Below are 20,535 nucleotides of genomic sequence, written 5' to 3'. Positions count from 1 at the left end.
GAAATGTTGGAGTGCCAGAACTCAAAGTCTTGGAAATCTTTTTAAAGTCTGCTCACCCCACAGTGATCCAGCCTGATGGCTTTAAGTGTTTTTCTTTTTATCACTCTTACACTTAGTAGACCTCCAAAGTCATTTATACAACTGCCTACTCTGCATCTCCATGCGGATAGCTAACAGGTATTTGGGGTGTAACATACTCAAAACCAGGCTTCTGACATCTTCTCTAAACCTCCTGTTCTGTTGTCCTTCCCCATCCCATTTAATGGGCTCACAATAGAATTAACTTTATTATTCCAGTTGCTCAGGCCAAAAATCTTGAAGTCCTTTTGACTGCCCTTTTTCTTTCACATCCCACATTCACTCTAGCAGCAGATATTGTTGGCTGCACTTTGAAAGTAAATCCAGGATCTAAGTACCTCTGAAAACTGTCCCTAGTACCAGGTTGATCCAAACCCCAACCACTTGGATCAGTACAGAGTAGCCTTTACTCCGTCCTTGGTCCCTTCATTGTGTTCTCTGAGAGCAAAGTGATCTCTTAGAATGTACACCAGAGTATGCCACTTCTCTGTTCAGATTTCTGCAGTGCTTCTTATATTAGAATAAAAACCACAGGCCTTACAAGGGCCTGAAAAACACCATCAGAAGTAACTTCCATCACCCCTCTGCCCTTATGTTATACTAGTTAATTCACCACAATCTAGCTACACTGGCTGCCTGTGTTCCTGAAATATGCTGGGCACAGTCAAACTTCAGGACCTTCACACCTGTTACTCCCTCTGACTACAGCTCCTCATTCCCATACCTGCATGGCTCACTTTTTCTTTACCTTAAGATCTCAACTCCGTGGTGAGCCTATTTAAAACTGTACATTCCAATAGCCCCCATTTTTTTTGTTGTTTGCCTTGTGTACCCCTGTATGCCTGATTCTTACCACCCTGCCTGGCACACAGTATGTGTTCAAAATTATTTGCTGAAAATAAGCAGTGTAGCCATAGGGGCAAGTTATTAAGTACCTTTATATCATGCTGTTTACAATGAAGAGGAGGGAAACCATTGAAGACTTTTAAAGAAGTATTCTAATCAGATATGCATTTTAAAAAGACAACTATGGGTTATTAAAGAAAAGCAAAAACCTTTAACTGGGGAATATAGGTTAGAACAAGGAGAGAAAGAGAATTAGTTCGTATTGAATTCTTTCAGCTAGTAACACTGGAAACACACTGACAGTGGCATTGACAGTGTTTGGTACCAGGAATAGAATAGATACAGAACTGGTGGAGAGAGATGGAATAAAAGGGTTATCCCAGGGTTTGTTTTTTTTTTTTTTTTTTTAATGGCTGTTTCAGGTCTTAGTTGTGGCTCCTGGCATCTTCATTGTGGCATGTAGGATCTTTCATTGTGGTATGAGGGCTTCTTTTTAGTTCTGGAGCCCATGGCAGGTGGGATCTTAGTTTCCTGACCAGGGATTTGACCCACATCTCCTACACTGGCAGGCACTGGCGGATGGATTCTTTACCACTGAGTAACCTGAGTGCTTTACCTTCTGTTATTGCTATTCGTCAGCTAATATTTTTCTAGGCTCTTTTTGGGGGCGGTGGGGGGTGGTGCTGTGGTATATAAGTGTTCTACAAGTATCGTTTCTTTTAATTCTCACAGTTACAATGAAGTAGGCACTGCTAGTGTATCCATCTCCCTTCTGTGGATGAAGAAGCTGGATCCAAGGATTTCATAGCTAGTTACATGTTAAGGCAAAATTCTACTACATTTGGAACCTCACTTAGAAATTAGAGTTCTCTCACCTCCTTCAGATGTTTATATCTGGTAAAGAACATTTTTGGAGCATTTAATATAAGTAGGTGAATATATAAAGCAAGGAAAACTGAGGTTAATATAGACCATAAGACATTGTATAAGTTTCTTAATTTAGATATATAGATTTATTTCACTAAATAAGATTTTTTTAAAGCAAGGACTCTTTTACATTTTGTAATGTCCAGTGTATATTAGACACACAAAATTATAAGCACATTATTCAGCAGATTTACGTGATTGAGTGATCACAATATGATCACAGTATGCTTTTATCCTTTCCCCAGCTGTTTGAGTTAGGTCCTGATGGAGGAGATCATGAAACTGATGGAGACCTTCTTGCAGAGACGGATGTCTTGGCTTATGACTGTGCTGCTAGGTAAAGATTTCTTCAGTATTCATTGTAATCATTGCATACTTGATATGGCAAGTTTATTGTAAATGAATAACATGATTTAAAAAGGAAGTTTTAAGTAATCTGTGATCAGATGCTTAAGAAATTAAATTATGTACTAGGTGATAAGTGTTGCTTTTAACAATAATACATTAAAACTATAGTGTCCTTCATATTTGTATTTCACAAGATAAATTGACTGTTTCTACGCTGAAGGTGGAAATATACATATATTTTGCACACATATTTTCATGCATCACTTAGAGAACATCTGATATACTACTCTAGTGATGCAGTACAGTTATTTACTACCAGTAGCATTATGTCTGCTATACCCAGTGGTCACAGTGGGCCATACTTTAGATCACCTGCATACTCTGACACCTTGACACCATGCCTGTAGTGTTTGCTTGGTTATAGCACCATTGGAGAGGTGGCCGGCTTTACTGAAACCTCAGGAGTAGCCAGAATCAGGATGCTTGCTTTTAAAGTTCTCCTTAAATAAAAGAGGCAGATTTTATCAGTGTTTCTGTGTAATCCTAAGAATTACCTCAGCACTGTGCTATGATAAATCAGGGAAGACGATGATATGAAAAAGAAATGAATTGAACTTAATGGTAACAGTAACACATGGTCCTTCACCAGTCACTATGTTAAGAAAACCTCTTATGGCATTCATAAGCTTTTTGCTAATGAAAATGTATCTTTGCTGAAACTGGTGATAAGGCATTCAGTTTGCTTTCAATAGATAATACTTTGTGAACAAAACAGTAAACCTAAAGGAAATTCCGACTGTTTCTTCACTTTAGGCATTAACCAATATCGGGAGATATTTTTCCAGTAACTTTTATGTTATCCATGAATGAAAATTAAGGAAATTTCAGGAAGATTAATTATTAAGTAATTTTTAGTAAAGCCTTAAGATACCATTGTCATCATATTTTGAACGATGATTATGAGTCAAAAATGCAGTATGTGGTTTTATATAGACAGAATCGTCTACATTTTCTTCATTTGCCTACTAATTCCTATGGCTAGCATTAAAGAACTTCCATAATCTTTAAAGGCCTCTTTTAACTTTCTCGTTATTAACTCTTCTTTGTCTTAATGCTCTAATCCTCCTAGACACTTTGCCAGTTTCATATCCTGTTTCATACTTTCAGACCTCTGAGAACTGTTCATGACAGTCTTCCCCTTCCTCAGTATCCTCTGTTCTCTCTATCCCCAGCTGCAATCAATGCACATTCCTTTCACTCTGTTACTAGGACTTTTCAACTTGGGTATATATCAGATTCTCTTATTTATGTATTTTTTTTCCTTTCCTCCTAATTTAGTGAACTTTTTGTGTAGTTACTATGTGACAGGCTCAGTTGCAAACTCTTTATCTCAACTCAGTTCTCAGAGCAGTCCTATGACCTGGATATTACTGTTATCCCTATTTTCAAATAAGGAAATATATGAGTCATTGAGTCACAGAGAGGGTTTGGTAACTTGCACAAGATCACCCAGGTAGTGAGTTACAAAGCCAGGCCATGAACTCAGGCCATCTGATTCCAGAGCCCACAGAACACTTTAGTTGAATAAATCTACTTTAAAATTCAGTCTTCCTGAAAAAACTATCCATTTTTTTTGATAACAGTTAAAGGTCATCAAAAAGGCAAAATGGTTGTCTGAGGAGGCCTTACAAATAGCTGAGAAAAGAAGAGAAGCAAAAGGCAAAGGGAAAAAGGAAAGATATACCTATTGAATGCAAAGTTCCAAAGAATAGCAAGAAAAGATAAGAAAACCTTCCTAAGTGGTCAGTGCAAAGAAATAGAGGAAAACGATAGATTGGGAATGACTAGAGATCTCTTCAAGAAAATTAGAGATACCAAGGGAACATTTCATGCAAAGACAGCCCCAATAAAGGACAGAGGCAGACCTAACTAAGCAGAAGATATTAAGAAGAGGTGGGAAGAATACACAGAACTATGCAATAAAGATCTTCATGACCCAGATAACCATGATGGTGTGATCACCCACCTAGAGCCAGACATCCTGGAATGCAAAGTGAAGTGGGCCTTAGGAATCATCACTATGAACAAAGCTAGTGGATGTGGTGGAATTCCAGTTGAGCTTTTCAAATCCTAAAAGATGATGTTGTGAAAGTGCTGCACTCAATATGCCAGAAAATTTGGGAAATGCGGTAATGGCCACAGGACAGGAAAAGGTCAGTTTTCATTCCATTCCCAAAGAAAGGTAATGCCAAAGAATGTTCAAACCAGCACACAGTTGCACTCATCTCACACCCTAGCAAAGTAATGCTCAACATTCTCCAAGCCAGGCTTCAACAGTACCTGAACTGAGAACTTCCAGATGATTAAGCTGGTTTTAGAAAAGGCAGAGGAACCAGAGATCAAATTGCCACTTCCTTTGGATCATAGAAGAAGCAAGAGAATTTCAGAAAAACGTCTACTTTATTGACTATGCCAAAGCCTTTGACTGTGTGGATCTCAACAAACTGTGGAAAATTTTTCAAGAGTTTGGAATACGAGAAATCTGAGTAATCTGTATGCAGGTCAAGAAGCAACAGTTAGAAATGGACATGAAACAACAGACTGGTTCCAGAGTAGGAAAGGAGTATGTCAAGTCTGTGTATTGTCACCCTGCTTGTTTAACTTATATGCAGAGTGCATCATGCGCAATGCTGGGCTGGAGAGAGGTCAAGCCAGAGGGAGGAGGGTTCAGGATGGGGAACACATGTATACCTGTGGTGGATTCATTTTGATATTTGGCAAAACTAATACAATTATGTAAAGTTTAAAAATAAAATTAAAAAAAAAAAGATTGCTGGGAGAAATAACAATAACCTCAGATACGCAGATGAAACCACCCTTATGGCAGAAAGTGAAGAAGAACTAAAGAGCCTCTTGATGAAAGCAAAAGAGAAGACTGGAAAAGTTGGCTTAAAACTCAGCATTCAGAAAACTAAGATCATGGCACCCAGTCCCATCATTTCATGACAAATAGATGGAGAAACAATGGCTGACTTTATTTTTCTGGGCTCCAAAATCACTGCAGATGGTTGCAGCCATGAAATTAAAAGACGCTTGATCCTTGGAAGAAAAGCTCTGACCAACCTAGACAGCATATTAAAAAGCAGAGACATTACTTTGCGACAAAGGTTCATCTAGTCAAAGCTATGGTATTTCCAGCAGGCATGTATGAATGTGAAAGTTGGACTATAAAGAAAGCTGAGCACCAAAGAATTGATGCTTTTAAACTGTGGTGTTGGAGAAGACTCTTGAGAGTCCCTTGGACTGCAAAGAGATCAAACCAGTCCATCCAAAAGGTAATCAGTCCTGAATATTCATTGGAAGGACTGATGCTAAAGTTGAAAACTCCAATATTTAGGCCACCTGATGCGAAGAAGTGACTCATTTGAAAAGACCCTGATGCTGGGAAAAATTGAAGGCAGGAGGAGAAGAGGACAACAGAGGATGAGATGGTTGGATGGCATCACTGACTTGATGGAGATGAGTTTGAGCAATCTCCAGAAGTTGGTGATGGACAAGGAGGCCTGGTGTGCAACAGTCCATGGGGTCGCAGAGTTGGACACGACTGAGCGACTGAAATGTAAAAGTCGTCTTATTTTAGTATGAAAGTTTTCTATTTTTTAAGCAAGTTTTAGAATTCACAATGAAGGGGACAAAAATGTCTTGACCATAACACAAGTAACTGTTATTTGTGTATTTCAGTTGGAGGATAATCGCTTTATAATGTTGTTAGTTTCTATCATACAACAATGTGAATTAGCCATAATTATATGTATATATCTCCCCTCCCTCTTGAGTCTCCCTCTTCCCTGCCACTGCTCCCTTCTGAGTTGTCACAGAGCCCCAGGCTGGGCTCCCTGTGTTATATAGCAGCTTCCCAGTAGCTATCTATTTTGCACATGATACTGTGCGCACACGTGTGTGTGTGTGTGTGTGTGTGTGCGCGCACGCGTGCTACTTTCTCAATTCATCCTACCCTCTCCTTCCCCCACTGTTTCCACAAGTTTGTTCTCTACATCTGCATCTCCATTCCTTCCCTGCAAATAGGTTCATCAGTACTGTTTTTCTTGATCCCATATTATATTTGTTTTTTCTCTTTCTGACTTCACTCTATATAGCAGTCTCTAACTTCATCCACCTAACTCCAACTGACTCAAACTTGTTCCACTGCCCAGACTTTTTTAAACAGAGGGGTTTTAATGTCATTTGACAAGAATCTTATAATACAACGTATTTTATGTTTTGCTTATAAAAAGGATTTTAAAAAGTAAACGTATGTACCAAAGAAGTGCAGAGGCCTTTTCTTTGACACTCTGATTTTCCTTAGGGAAAAATATGCAATGATGTTTGATGAACCAGTCCTCCTGCAGGCAGGCTGGTGGTATGTAGCCTGGGCGCGAGTGTCAGGACCTAGCAGTGACTGTGGATCTCACGGACAGGCCTCTATTACCACGGATGATGGGTAAGCAGAATGTTCCAGCATTACTTAAGCAGCTCTCATTTTTGTTAGTTGAATGCTGATTTGAAAGCTCAGAGGTCTTTTAGTAGGATAAGAAAATCATTGTAGGTCTAGAACATAATATGACCTGCTAAAAATTAAATTCGTGTAATCTCATGCTAAATAAAGTAAGACAAAATGAGAAGATATTCTGATATTCTTTGCTCTTGTCACTTGGCATTTGTTATGTGTTTCTGGATGTTACAATGTTTAAAACCTTATTATACCAAAATTAGAAGTTACACAGAGGAAAATGACAAGAATAGTTAGGTGTCTGGAAACTAGAACAAAGAAATATATACTTGCTATAAAATTTGATCATGCTTATGAAAATACTTTACAAATTGCAAAGCTTTCATGATATGAGATGATATAGTTTCAATAAAGTTTAAGGGGAAACTTACTGTTTAAATTTCAAATATAGAGCTCTTCCCAGTTTATAAAATGCTTTTATACATAATATCTCATTTGATGCTCTCAACAACTTTGTGAAGGGATTATTAGCCCTGTTTTTACAGTTGGGAATAAAGAGACAAAAGGTGAAACAATTTTGCATCAAATCATTCAGCTGCTTTGTGGCAGAGCTAGATCTCAACCTGGGGTCTCTTGACTCCAAATCTAGCCTGCTCTATACTCTGATTCATGTGAAGGAGCTATCATTTATAAGAGAAGTTCAATTTTTATCATTCTTGAGCATAAGCTGTTTGAACCGGATATATTTCATATAGTTTCATTCAACTCATAACAGAACTGACCAAAAAAAGAGCAGACTAACTTATGAGGTGAATTCTGTGTTCCTGAATGTACAAAGTAGAATGTTGTAGAGAAATTAAGTCTGTTGTCGTAATGTATCCTTTTCAGATTGTATGGTAAAACTAAAGACACTCCTTTTTGATCCTGTACTATATTATTCCATATACAGTTGATTCAACCTTGAAATATCATAACATTTTAAGCTAAAGTTTATATCACATCTAGTTCAATAGATTTTAAACTGTTGAAGTATTGGTATTTTGGTAAAAACGTTCCGTTCTGGTTGATGTTGAGCTTTAACAGGCAGAATCGGGCAGTAGCTCCCAGACAGGTTCAGTTCTTTCATTTAGCCCATTAAGCTATTTGGAGCTAGAACTGAAATCACAACAGTGTCTTCCCCTGAAGAATGAATTTCTCTTCAGTTACATAAAGTTAACATGATTGTTAACGTTTTTCAGTTTCTTTCATGAATCTTAAATCATGTTGTTTTTGGTTACGTTGTTATTTTTTTCTCTTCATAGGGTTGTTTTCCAGTTTAAAAGTTCAAAGAAATCAAATAATGGCACAGATGTTAATGCTGGTCAGATACCTCAATTATTATACAGGTATTTAGCATATTTATAGTTAATTAACATGATTTATTCTTTTAATATAATGCACTAGTATTACTGTAAAATATGTGAAATAATAAGGGAGAAATTACTTGAAGCATTCAGCACTTTGTAATATACCATTAGAAACAGAACAAAAACATCTAAGTTTTGTATATCTTTAAACATTTTTTTACCTGAAGGCTAATTTTAGTAAAATGTCACTAGTGATTCACATTATCTATATTATGCCTATAATATTTTAATGACTTATTTTTTTAATCTATTGATTTTCTCACCAATTTCAGAGTGTTTTAAACTGATGAAATTTATCTTAGAGAAATGAAATCTGAGCATTAGTGCCTTTTCTATGTAGGCCTAGTTGGATTTATTCTACAGTTTTATGTTTCTTGTTCAGCTTGTGATAGAATGAATTGGAAAATCCCTTACTGAAAAGTTTTTGAAAAACTTGCTGAAAAGTTTTTGCTTTTAATTAAAATATCAAACAGTAACTTGCTCATATGATGTACTATTATATTTTAATATTATTTAAGAATTTTAATTACTTTATGGGAATTGAGACATATATGGGAGCATGGCCTATGTGTGTATCCATCTATTTCTAGGAGATTACTGTAATAATTTTTAGATGAAAGAATTTAAATAGATATAAACCATTATTAAACAATGACATTCTTATTTTAAGTAGTAAATATCAAAGGAGATAGCTTTAACAGTGATTCTCTCTTCCATATCTTTTCTAGTAATCTCTTTAAGAACCTAGATGGTATAACCTCACTTTTTCCAAGAGGAGATTTTTATTTGCTATTTCACAATCTGTTACAGTCAGTATTTGCCATGGGTAGCATTTTGAACATTACTAGTTGCTTAGTCTACGCCTAGGTACAGTTACTAGCATTTAGTAGTAACATTACTAGAAAACATAAGGTATGTTTGCTGTCTAGTAGGAGAAGAGAGTTTCTACTACCCAGCCTTACAGAGGTGACATTTAGAAGATGAACTGCTTTGCTTATGTGCTAAAAATTTTGCTTAGCATGGAAAATGTTTATAAAAAGCCCCATATTGGGATTTTTGCCTAACAAAATACTTAAATGTTTAATTTACTTTGCTATTGCAAAAATGTATATTTGAGAAGAAAATGTCATTGAACTTTCCAACGTAAGTTTATGTGCGTCTGCTACTTTCAGACTTCCAACTAGTGACGGCAGTGCTTCAAAGGGCAAACAGCAAACCAGTGAACCTGTACATATTTTAAAGAGATCTTTTGCAAGAACTGTGTCAGTGGTAAGGCATTTTTAAAAACTTCAGCTTTTCTCTCTGGTGTTCAGTTTCACTTTGATGGTTAGCACAGTTTATCTCAGCATAGTTTTGTAACTGAGATTTGTTTGTACTAGTTTTGACATCCTAGGCCAAAGAATCCCCACTCCAGTACTCTTGCCTGGAAAATCCCATGGACGGAGGAGCCTGGTAGGCTGCAGTCCACGGGGTCACTAAGAGTCAGACACGACTGAGCAACTTCACTTTCACTTTTCACTTTCATGCCCTGGAGAAGGAAATGGCAACCCACTCCAGTGTTCTTGCCTGGAGAATCCCAGGGACGGGGGAGCCTGGTGGGCTGCTGTCTCTGGGGTCGCACAGAGTCGGACATGACTGAAGTGACTTAGCAGCAGCAGCAGCAGGCCAAAGAATATGCACTTAAAATAACGTGAAAATAGAGGTGTTCTCCGTGTGTGTGTGTGTATCTTATATACACACTATATCTTTATTCCTTCATCTGTCAACGGACATTTAGGCTGCTTCCATGTCTTGGTTGTTGTAAATAGTGCTGCTATGAACATTGGGATTCGTGTATCTTTTCAAATTAATGGTTTTCTCTGGATATATGCATAGGAGTGAGATTGGTGATGAAAAGTTTCATCAAATATACTACAGATGAGCTTCCCTAGTGGCTCAGATGGTAAAGAATCCACCTGCTGTGCAGGAGACCAAGGTTTGATCCCAGGGTCAGGAAGATCCCCTGGAGAAAGGAATGGCTACCCACTCCAGTGTTCTTGCCTGGAGAATTCCAAGGATAGAGGAACCTAGCCAGCTACAGTTTATGGGGTCACACAGAATCGAATATGACTGAGCAACTAACATATTATATTCTATGTTGATACACTAGCTCTGTCTGAATTTTTTAATGTATGCATAGTATTCAATAGAATGGTGTACTCTTTCTTTTTTTTTTTTTTTTTTGATTGTGCCACACAGCTAGGGGGATCTTAGTTCCCAAATAGGGATAGAACCTGGGCCTTCGGCAGTGAGAAGTCAGAGTCCTAACCACTGGAAGACCAAGGAATTCCCAGCATATTGATGTACTCTAATTTACCAATTCTGTTCTATCCGAGGATTGTATCTCAATTTTTACTTTTATATAGTTGTCTCTTGGTACTTGAAGTAGGGATTGGTTCCAGGACCCCTCACATATACCAAAATTCCTAGATAGGAATTCAAGTTCCTTATATAAAATGGCATAGCATTTGTGTGTAACCTACACAAATCCTCCTGTGAACTTTAAGTCAGCTCTAGCTTACTTATAATACCTAATGCAATGTAACTGTTATATAAATAATCCCTGGCATGCCACACATTCAAGGTTTGCTTTTTGGTAATTTCTGGAAATTTTCTTTCCTGAATAGTTTTGATCCTTGGTTTGTTGAATCTACAGGTGCAAAACCTTTGAATACAGAGGGTTGGTTTTATATTCATGTCTATACATACGTGTCTTTGATATTTATGTACTTCTATGAATATTTCTAGTGGAAGTGGGCTCATTTAAATTTGGATATATCAAGTCAAATACACCTTCCAACAGAAGGTATGCTTTGAATAAGGGACTCTTAAGAGCTTTGGCTCCTTGGTTTCTTGACATCCTTTCAGTATTAAGATCTGTTTGGTATCTTTTGATCCAATAAGTATCTTTGCCTTTGTTATGTCTTTTTCAGTGATCTCTTTTTTTTTGTGCCTGGAAATTCTTTCATATTAACATCTAAGTGGTTTTGTGGTCATTAGGTAATTGTAATCTTTGTAGAATAAATTTATTCACTCATTTCTTTAAAAACTTAAACTACAAACCTTTATTCTTGGTACTGTCACACCAGAGAACTGAGATTTGGTAGAGATGAGATTTACTTTGCGATTCGTGTCGTATCTGTCGTCATGTAAGCATTATAAAACCTGCAGGCCAGCTGGCGCGGCAAACTGTGCTCACCACCCTAAACCCATATTCTAGAATTTTTGAAGATCCAAATAAGTGTTTTTTGTCTTTCATAGTCAATTTTAATCTCCTTTTAACTTGTTTATCAAGATTTGGCTATAGTTTGTATTGTAAAATTTAATATGTAGACATAGAGTAAATTATTTTTTATTTTTGTCAAGCTTCAAAGATGTTCCTAATGATCATTTAATGAATGAACTAATAGAATGTCTATTATTTGGGTTACTGAAACTCAGTAGAAACTTCAAGATTAACTTTTCAAGTTGAATGTCATCTTTCCATTTGAGTCAACCTATGGTACGATTTAAACTAATTGGTATCTGTTTTTCATATTCTGGATTAGGAATGTTTTGAGTCATTGTTGAGTATTCTTCACTGGAGCTGGACCACCTTAGTTTTAGGAGTTGAAGAACTTAGAGGATTAAAAGGATTCCAGTTTACAGCTACACTTCTAGATTTAGAGAGACTGCGCTTTGTGGGAACCTGTTGTCTGAGGTTATTGCGTGTCTATACCTGTGAAATTTACCCAGTGTCAGGTATGATGCATTTTTTTTTTATGACCTAAGGGGACACAATGTTTTGAGACATTGAGGAGGTTTGCAAAGGGGTTACCATGAGTTTAAGATCCCCAGCTGCCTTTATTTAACCTGCTCCTGAGTTGAGTAGAAAAGGTTGGCTTGTTGTGATGCTCATATTTACTTATAAAGAATTTAATAAATTATATGTCATTCTGATAACAAAAAGTCACATTAGGCTAAAGTTAACTACTCTAATAAAGTGTTATTTTAAACAGATTCTGTCAAATTGGAATATTTTGAATGACTGATTTGGACTTAAATGCTGAAACCACTAGAAGTTTTTTTCCCCCCCTAATTTAGATTTTTAAAAGAAATACTATTGGACCAACACATGATCTCTCTTGTTTCATTTCTAGGTTATGAATAGCCATATAGGAAGTTACTTGAAATTTATTGAGTATTTTCATACATATTTATTATCCTAATTAATTATTTATCTGCTTTCTCCTCTTAAAGCTACAGGAAAAGCTGTTGTAGAAGAAACTAGCAAATTAGCAGAATGTATTGGAAAAACCAGAACTTTGTTAAGAAAAATTTTGTCCGAAGGAGTTGACCACTGCATGGTGAAACTGGATAATGACCCCCAAGGATATCTCAGTCAACCCTTGAGTCTCCTAGAAGCTGTCCTTCAGGAGTGTCATAATACCTTCACTGCCTGTTTCCATTCTTTCTATCCAACTCCTGCCTTACAGTGGGCTTGCCTTTGTGACCTACTGAATTGTTTGGATCAGGTAATTTTAAGTTTGTAAAATGTTAGCTGAAAATATGATATATTACTTAATACTTTTCAAAGAAAATACATTTCAGTTGCCTTAGCCTTTCCCTTGTATAAAAGGTAAATTAGGAAATCAGTTTGGTATGTGTGACTTAAATAATCAAAGTTAAACAAAATTTTCTGTTTGCTTTATTCTTTCTCAGTTACAGAATTGGCAAGCATGTTGTACAGATGCTGGGTTGGCTTTTTGAATCTATGAGTGAGCATGTGTGTGAGAGCAAGGGCAGCTTATGATAGCTCCTGCCACTCCGGTATCTCCGGAACAGTCAGGAGAGGCACTGTGAATGACTTTGCATGCTAATGTCATTCATTCACTCGTGAGGGAACTGCAGCTCTAATAAAAGTGTATGCCCCAAATTAGTCTCAACACCTGAGCAGAATACTGGCAGAACTAAAGGGAGAAGTAAACAAATGACACTGATAGCTGGTGACTATGCATAATTAGTAGAACACAGAACTCTTTCAGTAATTAATAGAACAACTGGACAACAAAATCATTTTGGATACAGAAGAACTGATATTTACAGAACAGAATGTGCAGGTTCAATGTACATATTCTTTTAAGTATACACGTTATGTTCACAGAGGTAGATTGTATGCTAGGCCACAAAATAAGTCTTAGTATATTTTACAGGATTAAGATCTTAAGGTGTTTTCAAACCACAGTAGAATTAAATTCAAAATTAAATGTAAAGTATATCAAGGAAAACACCAAATATTTGGAAAGCAGGCAACACTTCTGAGTAACCAGCAAATCAAAGAATTCCAAAGGAAATTAGACATTTTCACACTGAAGATAAAAATATAGCACAGTTTGTGAGAAGTAGCCAATGTGTTGCTTGGACAAAAATTTATACTTTTTATTATTTTTACTAGCCAAAAAGAAAAGTTTAACATCAGTGATCTAAATTTCTACCTTAAGAAGCTGGAAAGATCAAATCAAACCCAGTTTAAGAATAAAGTAATAAAGGAAGGAAATAAAAAAGTTAAACATGAAAATCAATGAAATAGAAAATAGAGATTAGAAAGTCAAAAGTTGGTTCTTTGAAAATAAAATTTTTAAACTCCTAGGAAGTCTGAGAGATGAGAGAGAAAGAAAAAAAACAAAAATACCATTATCAGGAATGAAATTGGTAATATACCTATAGATCCAAAGACATTAAAATATAAGGGAATATTATAAACAGTTTTATACCAATAAATTATCACTTTAGATAAAGTGTACAAATTTCTTGAAAATTACAACTTAACAAGAACTGGCACAACAAGAAATAAAATAATCTGAATGTTTTTATGTCCATTAAAAAATGTGAATTATTTAAAATTTTACCACAAAGAAAACCCTAGACCCAGATATTATCATTGATGAAGTCTACTAAACATAAAGGAAAGAAATGACTTTACAGACTCTTTCAGAAAATATAGGAGGCAACACTTCCAAACTAGTTTTTCAAGTTACACCCATCCTGATACTAAAAGCTGACAAGGATTGGGAAAGAAAAAATATTATAGACAAATATACTTAGAAAGATGGATATTAACAATAGTATCAAATCAAATCCAGTAATATAAAATGTGTATTATACCAACTGGAGTTTATGTTAGAAACGCAAGGTTAGTTTTGCCTTTAAAAATTAGTGTAATTGGTATTTGAGTTGCTATTACAAGCATATTAACTGAATGGAGAGACTGAACCGTATGATCCTCTCAGTCGATACACGAAAAGTATTTTGACAGTTATCCCTTACTCACTGATGAAAACTCAACAAATACCAATCTACTAAAAGATACTTATAAAAAATCTGCATCTAATATCTTACTTAATGGGGAAATACTGGTTGCTCCCCCAAGTTTGGGGACAAGGCACAAGGCGTGTGTTCTACACACTTCTGCTTAACTTTATACTGGAAGTTCTAGCATTACCAACGCCCCCTCCCCCAGCACCACCAAAAAACTCACTGTCGGAAGCAAGGCATCCTAGTGGAGTTAGAAAGGTTATTCTGGTAATGACATTTGGGTAGGCAACTTTGTTTTCATTTTATTATTTTTTAAACTATTTTCATATTGAATTTATATTCACTGGACTTGAAAAAGTTTTATTTCATTGTGAGAACACCCAACATGAAATGTATCCTCCTGACACATTTTGAGTGTACAAGGCAGTATTATTTACTACAGATATAATATTGTACAGCAGATCCCTAGTACTTATTCATCATTCATAATTGAACCTTTATACCTGTTGAACATCAGTTCTCCATTTCGTCTCCCTTCAGCCGGACAGCCAACATTCTGTTCGCTGCTTTTGTGAGTTTGATAGTTTTAAATTCCTCAAAAAAGTAGAATCATGTAGTATTTATCTTTCTGTGACTGGCTTATTTCACTTAGCCTAACGTCCTCCACATTCATCCCTGCCATGGAGCAGGGTAATGTATTTTACCACTTGCTTTCCTGGGGTAGGGTTATTGCCTGGATCAGTGCACAACTTACTCTTTCACTCTCTCAGCCTGCCCATTCTGACGTGGTTGTTTCTTCCTTTGCTACTGAACAGGCTAACTTTAACAAACGTCTTAACATATAGAAAGTTGCTTTGCTTTCAGCTAGACTTTGTAACACAAATACTTTATGAACTAAGTACAGTGTACACAACTTTTGTGAATTGTGAATAAAATGTGTATTATAGAAACTGGAGTTTATTTTAGAAATGCAAGGTTAGTTTTACATTTAAAAATTATCATAATTGATACTTGAGTTGCTATTACAAGCATATTAACTGAATGGAGAGACAAAACTGTATGATCCTCTGTATATCCTGCATATCCTGTGTTGATAAGTTTTTAGTACTTTTTTATAAAATCTTGCCAAGTGTGATAAATTTTCTGAATAAACTGTGTAATAAGATGACATAATTTTGTGATCTTAGTGAAATGCTGCTGCAGAGGCATAACAACATTAAGCTACATTAACATGAGGTAGATATCTTCTTATAGTAGCACCGACTGACAAGTCAAGTCATTTATTATTTGAGGGAAATGGTTTCAGTGCTTGTTACTGGAAATAACTTTCACTGTATACTAATTGGGACCTTTATGAAATCATTTTTGAGAAATCGTACTAGAGAGGACTGTGATTCTGATGGTCTACAAATATATAAATAGTACAGAAAGCTGATTTTTCTTGACTGTATTTAGTTATTTTCCAGCTTCATTGGGTAGTAATTTAAGCAATTGTGCTTAAAAGTATTGATAATAATAGTGTATTATCCTATAACCAGACAGAGTGACCGAGTGGTAGAAAATGTTGGTATGATTTAAGGTTGTTTGCCTTTTTTTTTTTTTTTTTTTGCCTTTTTGTTTTTAAAAGGATATCCAAGAGGCAAACTTCAAGACATCAAGTAGCCGACTCCTTGCAGCTGTGATGTCAGCTCTGTGTCACACGTCTGTTAAGCTGACTTCTATCTTCCCTATTGCATATGATGGTGAAGTATTGCTACGGTCAATTGTTAAACAAGTTAGCACAGAGAATGACTCCACAATGGTTCACCGATTTCCGCTTTTGGTAGCACATATGGAAAAACTCAGCCAGGTAGGTCTTCTTCTGAAATATCATCCATACTGAAGTAATAAAACTATAAATAGAGACATACTTAGCTTGGTGCTTATTCTTCTGCATAGGTAAGTATATTTACCAAATAATGAGTTTTGCAAGAAGAGTTAAGGAAAAATTTTTCTCATGTTTATCTGTAAATGAGCAGTCTTTTTTCTTTTAATTTTTAATTTTGAATGATCCCTAAACTATACAAAATTTGATAGACTTATGAGATAAATTCTTGTGTATTTGTTTTTTTGCCAAACCATTTAAAAATTGCAAATACTATAAGCAAACTTTTACATTTGAAAATAATATTTTAGATTGCCAAGATAGAATTTTAGGGAAATAGATAAGTTTTAAAACATTTTTTCTACAACAATTTGGTATGTTAAAATAAGTATTATAAAACAGTTGTCATAGGAAACATTTTTAGTCATAGCTTCTGGTTTATTAGAAAGCATCGTGGAGAAAAATTAAGTATGCATGGAAACCATGTATAATTACTACCAAGTTGATGAGAAGTAATCTTTAAAGGGAAAAAAGGGTATAAAATAGAATAGTCATACCAATTATTATACAGTAGTAGTTTTCTAGTGACTGAAGCAACAGAAAAATTATGAGAAAAATTCCAGTGACATAGAGAAACAAAATAGGACAATAGTGGAATGGGAAGCAGATTTGCAGTTAATATCATACTTTGGCAGGATCCCATAGAAGTGATAGAGATAAATGTGAAGGACTTTTAGAGAGTAAGCCAACCTGGGAAATTTTTCAGTCTTAACTAGTAATTAAATGTGGATAAAAGTTCTGTGATGGTATCAATATATTTGTAAAATATCAGGAAAAATACTTTTTTTCTTTTATAAAATCCTGTGCTGGTAAGACTGTGAGGAAACCACTAAACTTATAGATGGTTTATAGCATTATGTAGTGTAAGTAATCTTTTTAGTAAGTAAGTAATCCTTTCTTTCAACCTTTTAGCAAGTATTTATCATATACCTACTATTTACTAGGCGTTTATTAGGTACTAGTTGAGACGAGAATTAAGAAGATAAATACAGCTCTTGAATTGAGGACCCATAAACTGGAAGGTATTTTTTAAAAATACATTGTTAATTCGGTAGTATGTGTGATGAATATTTGCAAAGGAAATTACCTGAGGAAGTAATTGGAAGACTAAAGCTATATATATATATATACATCTTACTAAAAGGAAAAGTGAATAACTTAGAGCTTTAAATGTCCATCATTAAGTGAAATAATTGAATTTGGATATGTCAACTTGATAAAATATGGTTCTATCAGTCATTAAAAATAACTATTTACATTTAATATTAAGGCAGATGTTTGTTAAGTTTTTAAAATAAAGTAAAAAATCAAGGTATCTAGACACACTGTGGTGACAAACTATGTAGAATATGTATGCAAAAACATACATATTTTGGAAGAGAATACTAGAAGTAAAGATAATGTTTGTGTGATAAAGTTATGGATAAGCTTTGTTTGTCTTTTGGGATTCCCTTTAGTGTTGCAGTGTTTTCCTTAAAAGTGTAGTAAAACTTCAAGCTTTTTAGAACTACTAACATTTGGTAATTATTGAAATTAATTGCATATTCATATATCTATTAATCTGTGACAATATATACTGATTAGTATATTTTGCTTTTTAATGGATAATATAGAATTCTACCATTTGGAAATAGCATAATATAATCAATCAATACTTTTCCTCTATATAAATATACTTAGATTTTCCCCAGTATTTCAATATTTTAAACAGTGCTGCTGAAAATATCATTGACTAAATTTTTATGCATATACACAGTGATTTTTCCAGAATAAATCTTAAAGTGTGGAAAAATTTTAAGTCAAGGAAAATATGTTAAGATTTTGCTACCAACTGCCAAAATGCCTTCTAGAAAGCTAATGTCAGCTTGCATGTCCCACCACTAGTGAATAAGAGTTCCCTTTTTCTAAAATTTTAGTGGCTAGTAATGTGCTTTTATATATACATATATATATATATATATATATATATGTGTGTATATATATATATATCCTTTAACTAAAATACATTGACACTCTTGACTCCATGTTAAGATTTTATGGGAAGTTTCTTATATTACTCTTTTAATTACTACTTAGAAACTAAGTGGATGTAACTAGATAAATGCACTCCACGCATCCCCCATGCCCCACCCCGCAAAGAAAGCCCTTCTGGAGTACTGACTATGGAGTACTGTTGGGAATTGAGTTTTATCCAAAGTTAAGTTTCTGAGATGTTCCAGAAAGTAAAGATTTCGGAGAATGAAAGCCACGAAAACTTAATTACTTAAGATACTGACCTAAATGTTATGATAATTTTATTCAGAGATAGTAGAAATAACTTAAAGATTGAAGAATATCTCTAAGTGACTATTTTTAGCCCAAGATTGGACATTAATAAAGTATGAGAGAAAGATTGTGCATATTGTTGAGGGTGTTTCATCTTTTCTCCTTTTTCCTGGAAAAAAGTATTTTCCCATTGGTCTTTAATGGGACTAATTTCTTATTTTGAAGTTTTTCATTGGTAGGGGTGGAAATTTATTATCTTCACTTCTGAAATCAAATATAGTAAGAATTGTAAAACTGCACAATTTATTGTACAGTTCCATATTTTTGTCCCATACATGTACAGAAATAATTTTATTAGAAAACAGATCATATAGACTATTGCTCAATTGCTTTGCCTTTAAATCAGTAGTCATTATATTATTTCATACTGGGAATTATTTCATATCAGAAATAATTATCTCAGTTTGGAATCGTGTCTGGCAGAAATAGCTTTTTAAATAGGAAGAGGTTTTTTTTCTGTCATATATGATTGTTAGTGAAAAGTCAAATAAGAGGGTAAGTGAAAATGACTCAAGGTTAATAAAAGCACAAACATTTTGTAAATGTGTGGTACTTTTATGATATCTAGAGACTAATAATTTGAAAAAGGACTTATACATAAACAGTAGACATGGTGAGTCCACATACAGCTGGATGCATACATAGATGTAGACTCAAGTCTGGATTTTAACGGTGTCTTCTAGAAAACAATGTTGTGCAATTGAGTACTCAGGTGAAGGAAAATAAAGCAATTATCTGAGAACTTTTTCTTTTCATGTGTCACAGAATGAAGAGAATATCTCTGGGATGACAAGCTTCCGTGAAGTTCTGGAGAAAATGCTGGTAATTGTGGTGCTCCCCGTCAGAAACAGCCTGAGGAGAGAAAATGAGCTCTTCTCCTCCCACCTGGTCTCCAACACCTGTGGGTTGCTGGCCAGCATTGTCAGTGAACTGACTGCGTCTGCCCTGGGATCTGAGGTGAGGTTCTATTCTGATACTGGATAATGAGGACATGTTTCGGCGCTCCACATTGTTTCTTTTTTTTTTTTTTTTTCCATATATTTTGGCTTAATAGAAACTAATTTTCGTCAAGAAAATAGTTTCAAGCTGGCTTGTCCTTTTTTTTTTAATTCTCCACCCCCACTTCCTTACACCTCCTCTCTGCTCTTACTTGCTTCCTCCCTCTCAGCAGTTAACCCAGGATGCTGCACTAATACAAAGTATACCTTTTCCCCTGAACTGCCTCATTGCACAACCCAGCACCAGGTCCTAGTGAAAGCAGAAGTAGTTCTTGTTGCTGGGTAGTGGGAAGTGGAAGTAGGACCACCAGTGATGAACATGCGGTGTGGAAAACGTGAAGAGGTGCAGACCTTAGCTCTGCTCCCTTGGTTAACCGTAGACAAACACATGCGTAAAATGGGAATAATAATAATTTTTATATTATCTTGTATATTATTATACAGGTTAAACAAACCTGTATCACAAAGGTTTTTTTTTAAATTGTTGTAAATTATATAACAAAAAATTTATCATTCTAGTCATGTTTATGTGTGCAGTTCAGTGGTATTAAGTGGAGTCACACTGTTGTATAGCCATTATTATCACAAAGTTTTTAAAGGCTCAAATACCAATATGTTTGAGAAAACTACATTGCAACATCTTTAAAGTACCTTTACATTTTTTTAAGTATTTTTCAGCATTTCACTGCCCTACTCACTGTTTTATAATTCATCTAAATGTTTTGACTGAATTTGGTGAACGTTTCTATCTTTTCTCTGAAAAAGACAGTAGACATTGGTTTTACGTCATAATGTGAAGTATGTTGTATCATTCAAATGAATTTTTAATAACCATTATGT

General features: G+C 35.1%; 1 protein-coding gene across 14 annotated transcripts in view; it reads left to right on the top strand.

Moving 5' to 3' along the window:
• Positions 1–20,535, top strand: part of MYCBP2 (MYC binding protein 2) — a 269,649-nt gene that overhangs the window by 132,098 nt on the left and 117,016 nt on the right. For all 14 annotated transcript variants that reach the window (XR_011569887.1, XM_070800632.1, XM_070800635.1 and 11 more), the window contains 8 exons: positions 2,097–2,188; positions 6,566–6,700; positions 8,011–8,094; positions 9,288–9,384; positions 11,703–11,895; positions 12,394–12,668; positions 16,076–16,297; positions 19,463–19,654. Coding sequence is in view for 13 of the 14 variants with exons in the window: in XM_070800632.1 (XP_070656733.1) it covers positions 2,097–2,188; positions 6,566–6,700; positions 8,011–8,094; positions 9,288–9,384; positions 11,703–11,895; positions 12,394–12,668; positions 16,076–16,297; positions 19,463–19,654 (1,290 nt within the window). In the remaining variant the exon portion in view is untranslated. The remainder of the gene's footprint in view (positions 1–2,096; positions 2,189–6,565; positions 6,701–8,010; positions 8,095–9,287; positions 9,385–11,702; positions 11,896–12,393; positions 12,669–16,075; positions 16,298–19,462; positions 19,655–20,535) is intronic.

Source organism: Bos indicus, chromosome 12, assembly GCF_029378745.1.
Source record: "Bos indicus isolate NIAB-ARS_2022 breed Sahiwal x Tharparkar chromosome 12, NIAB-ARS_B.indTharparkar_mat_pri_1.0, whole genome shotgun sequence".
Taxonomy (NCBI): domain Eukaryota; kingdom Metazoa; phylum Chordata; class Mammalia; order Artiodactyla; family Bovidae; genus Bos; species Bos indicus.
The sequence above is the reverse complement of the archived record's forward strand: the minus strand, read 5'-3'. Positions and strand labels throughout refer to the sequence as shown.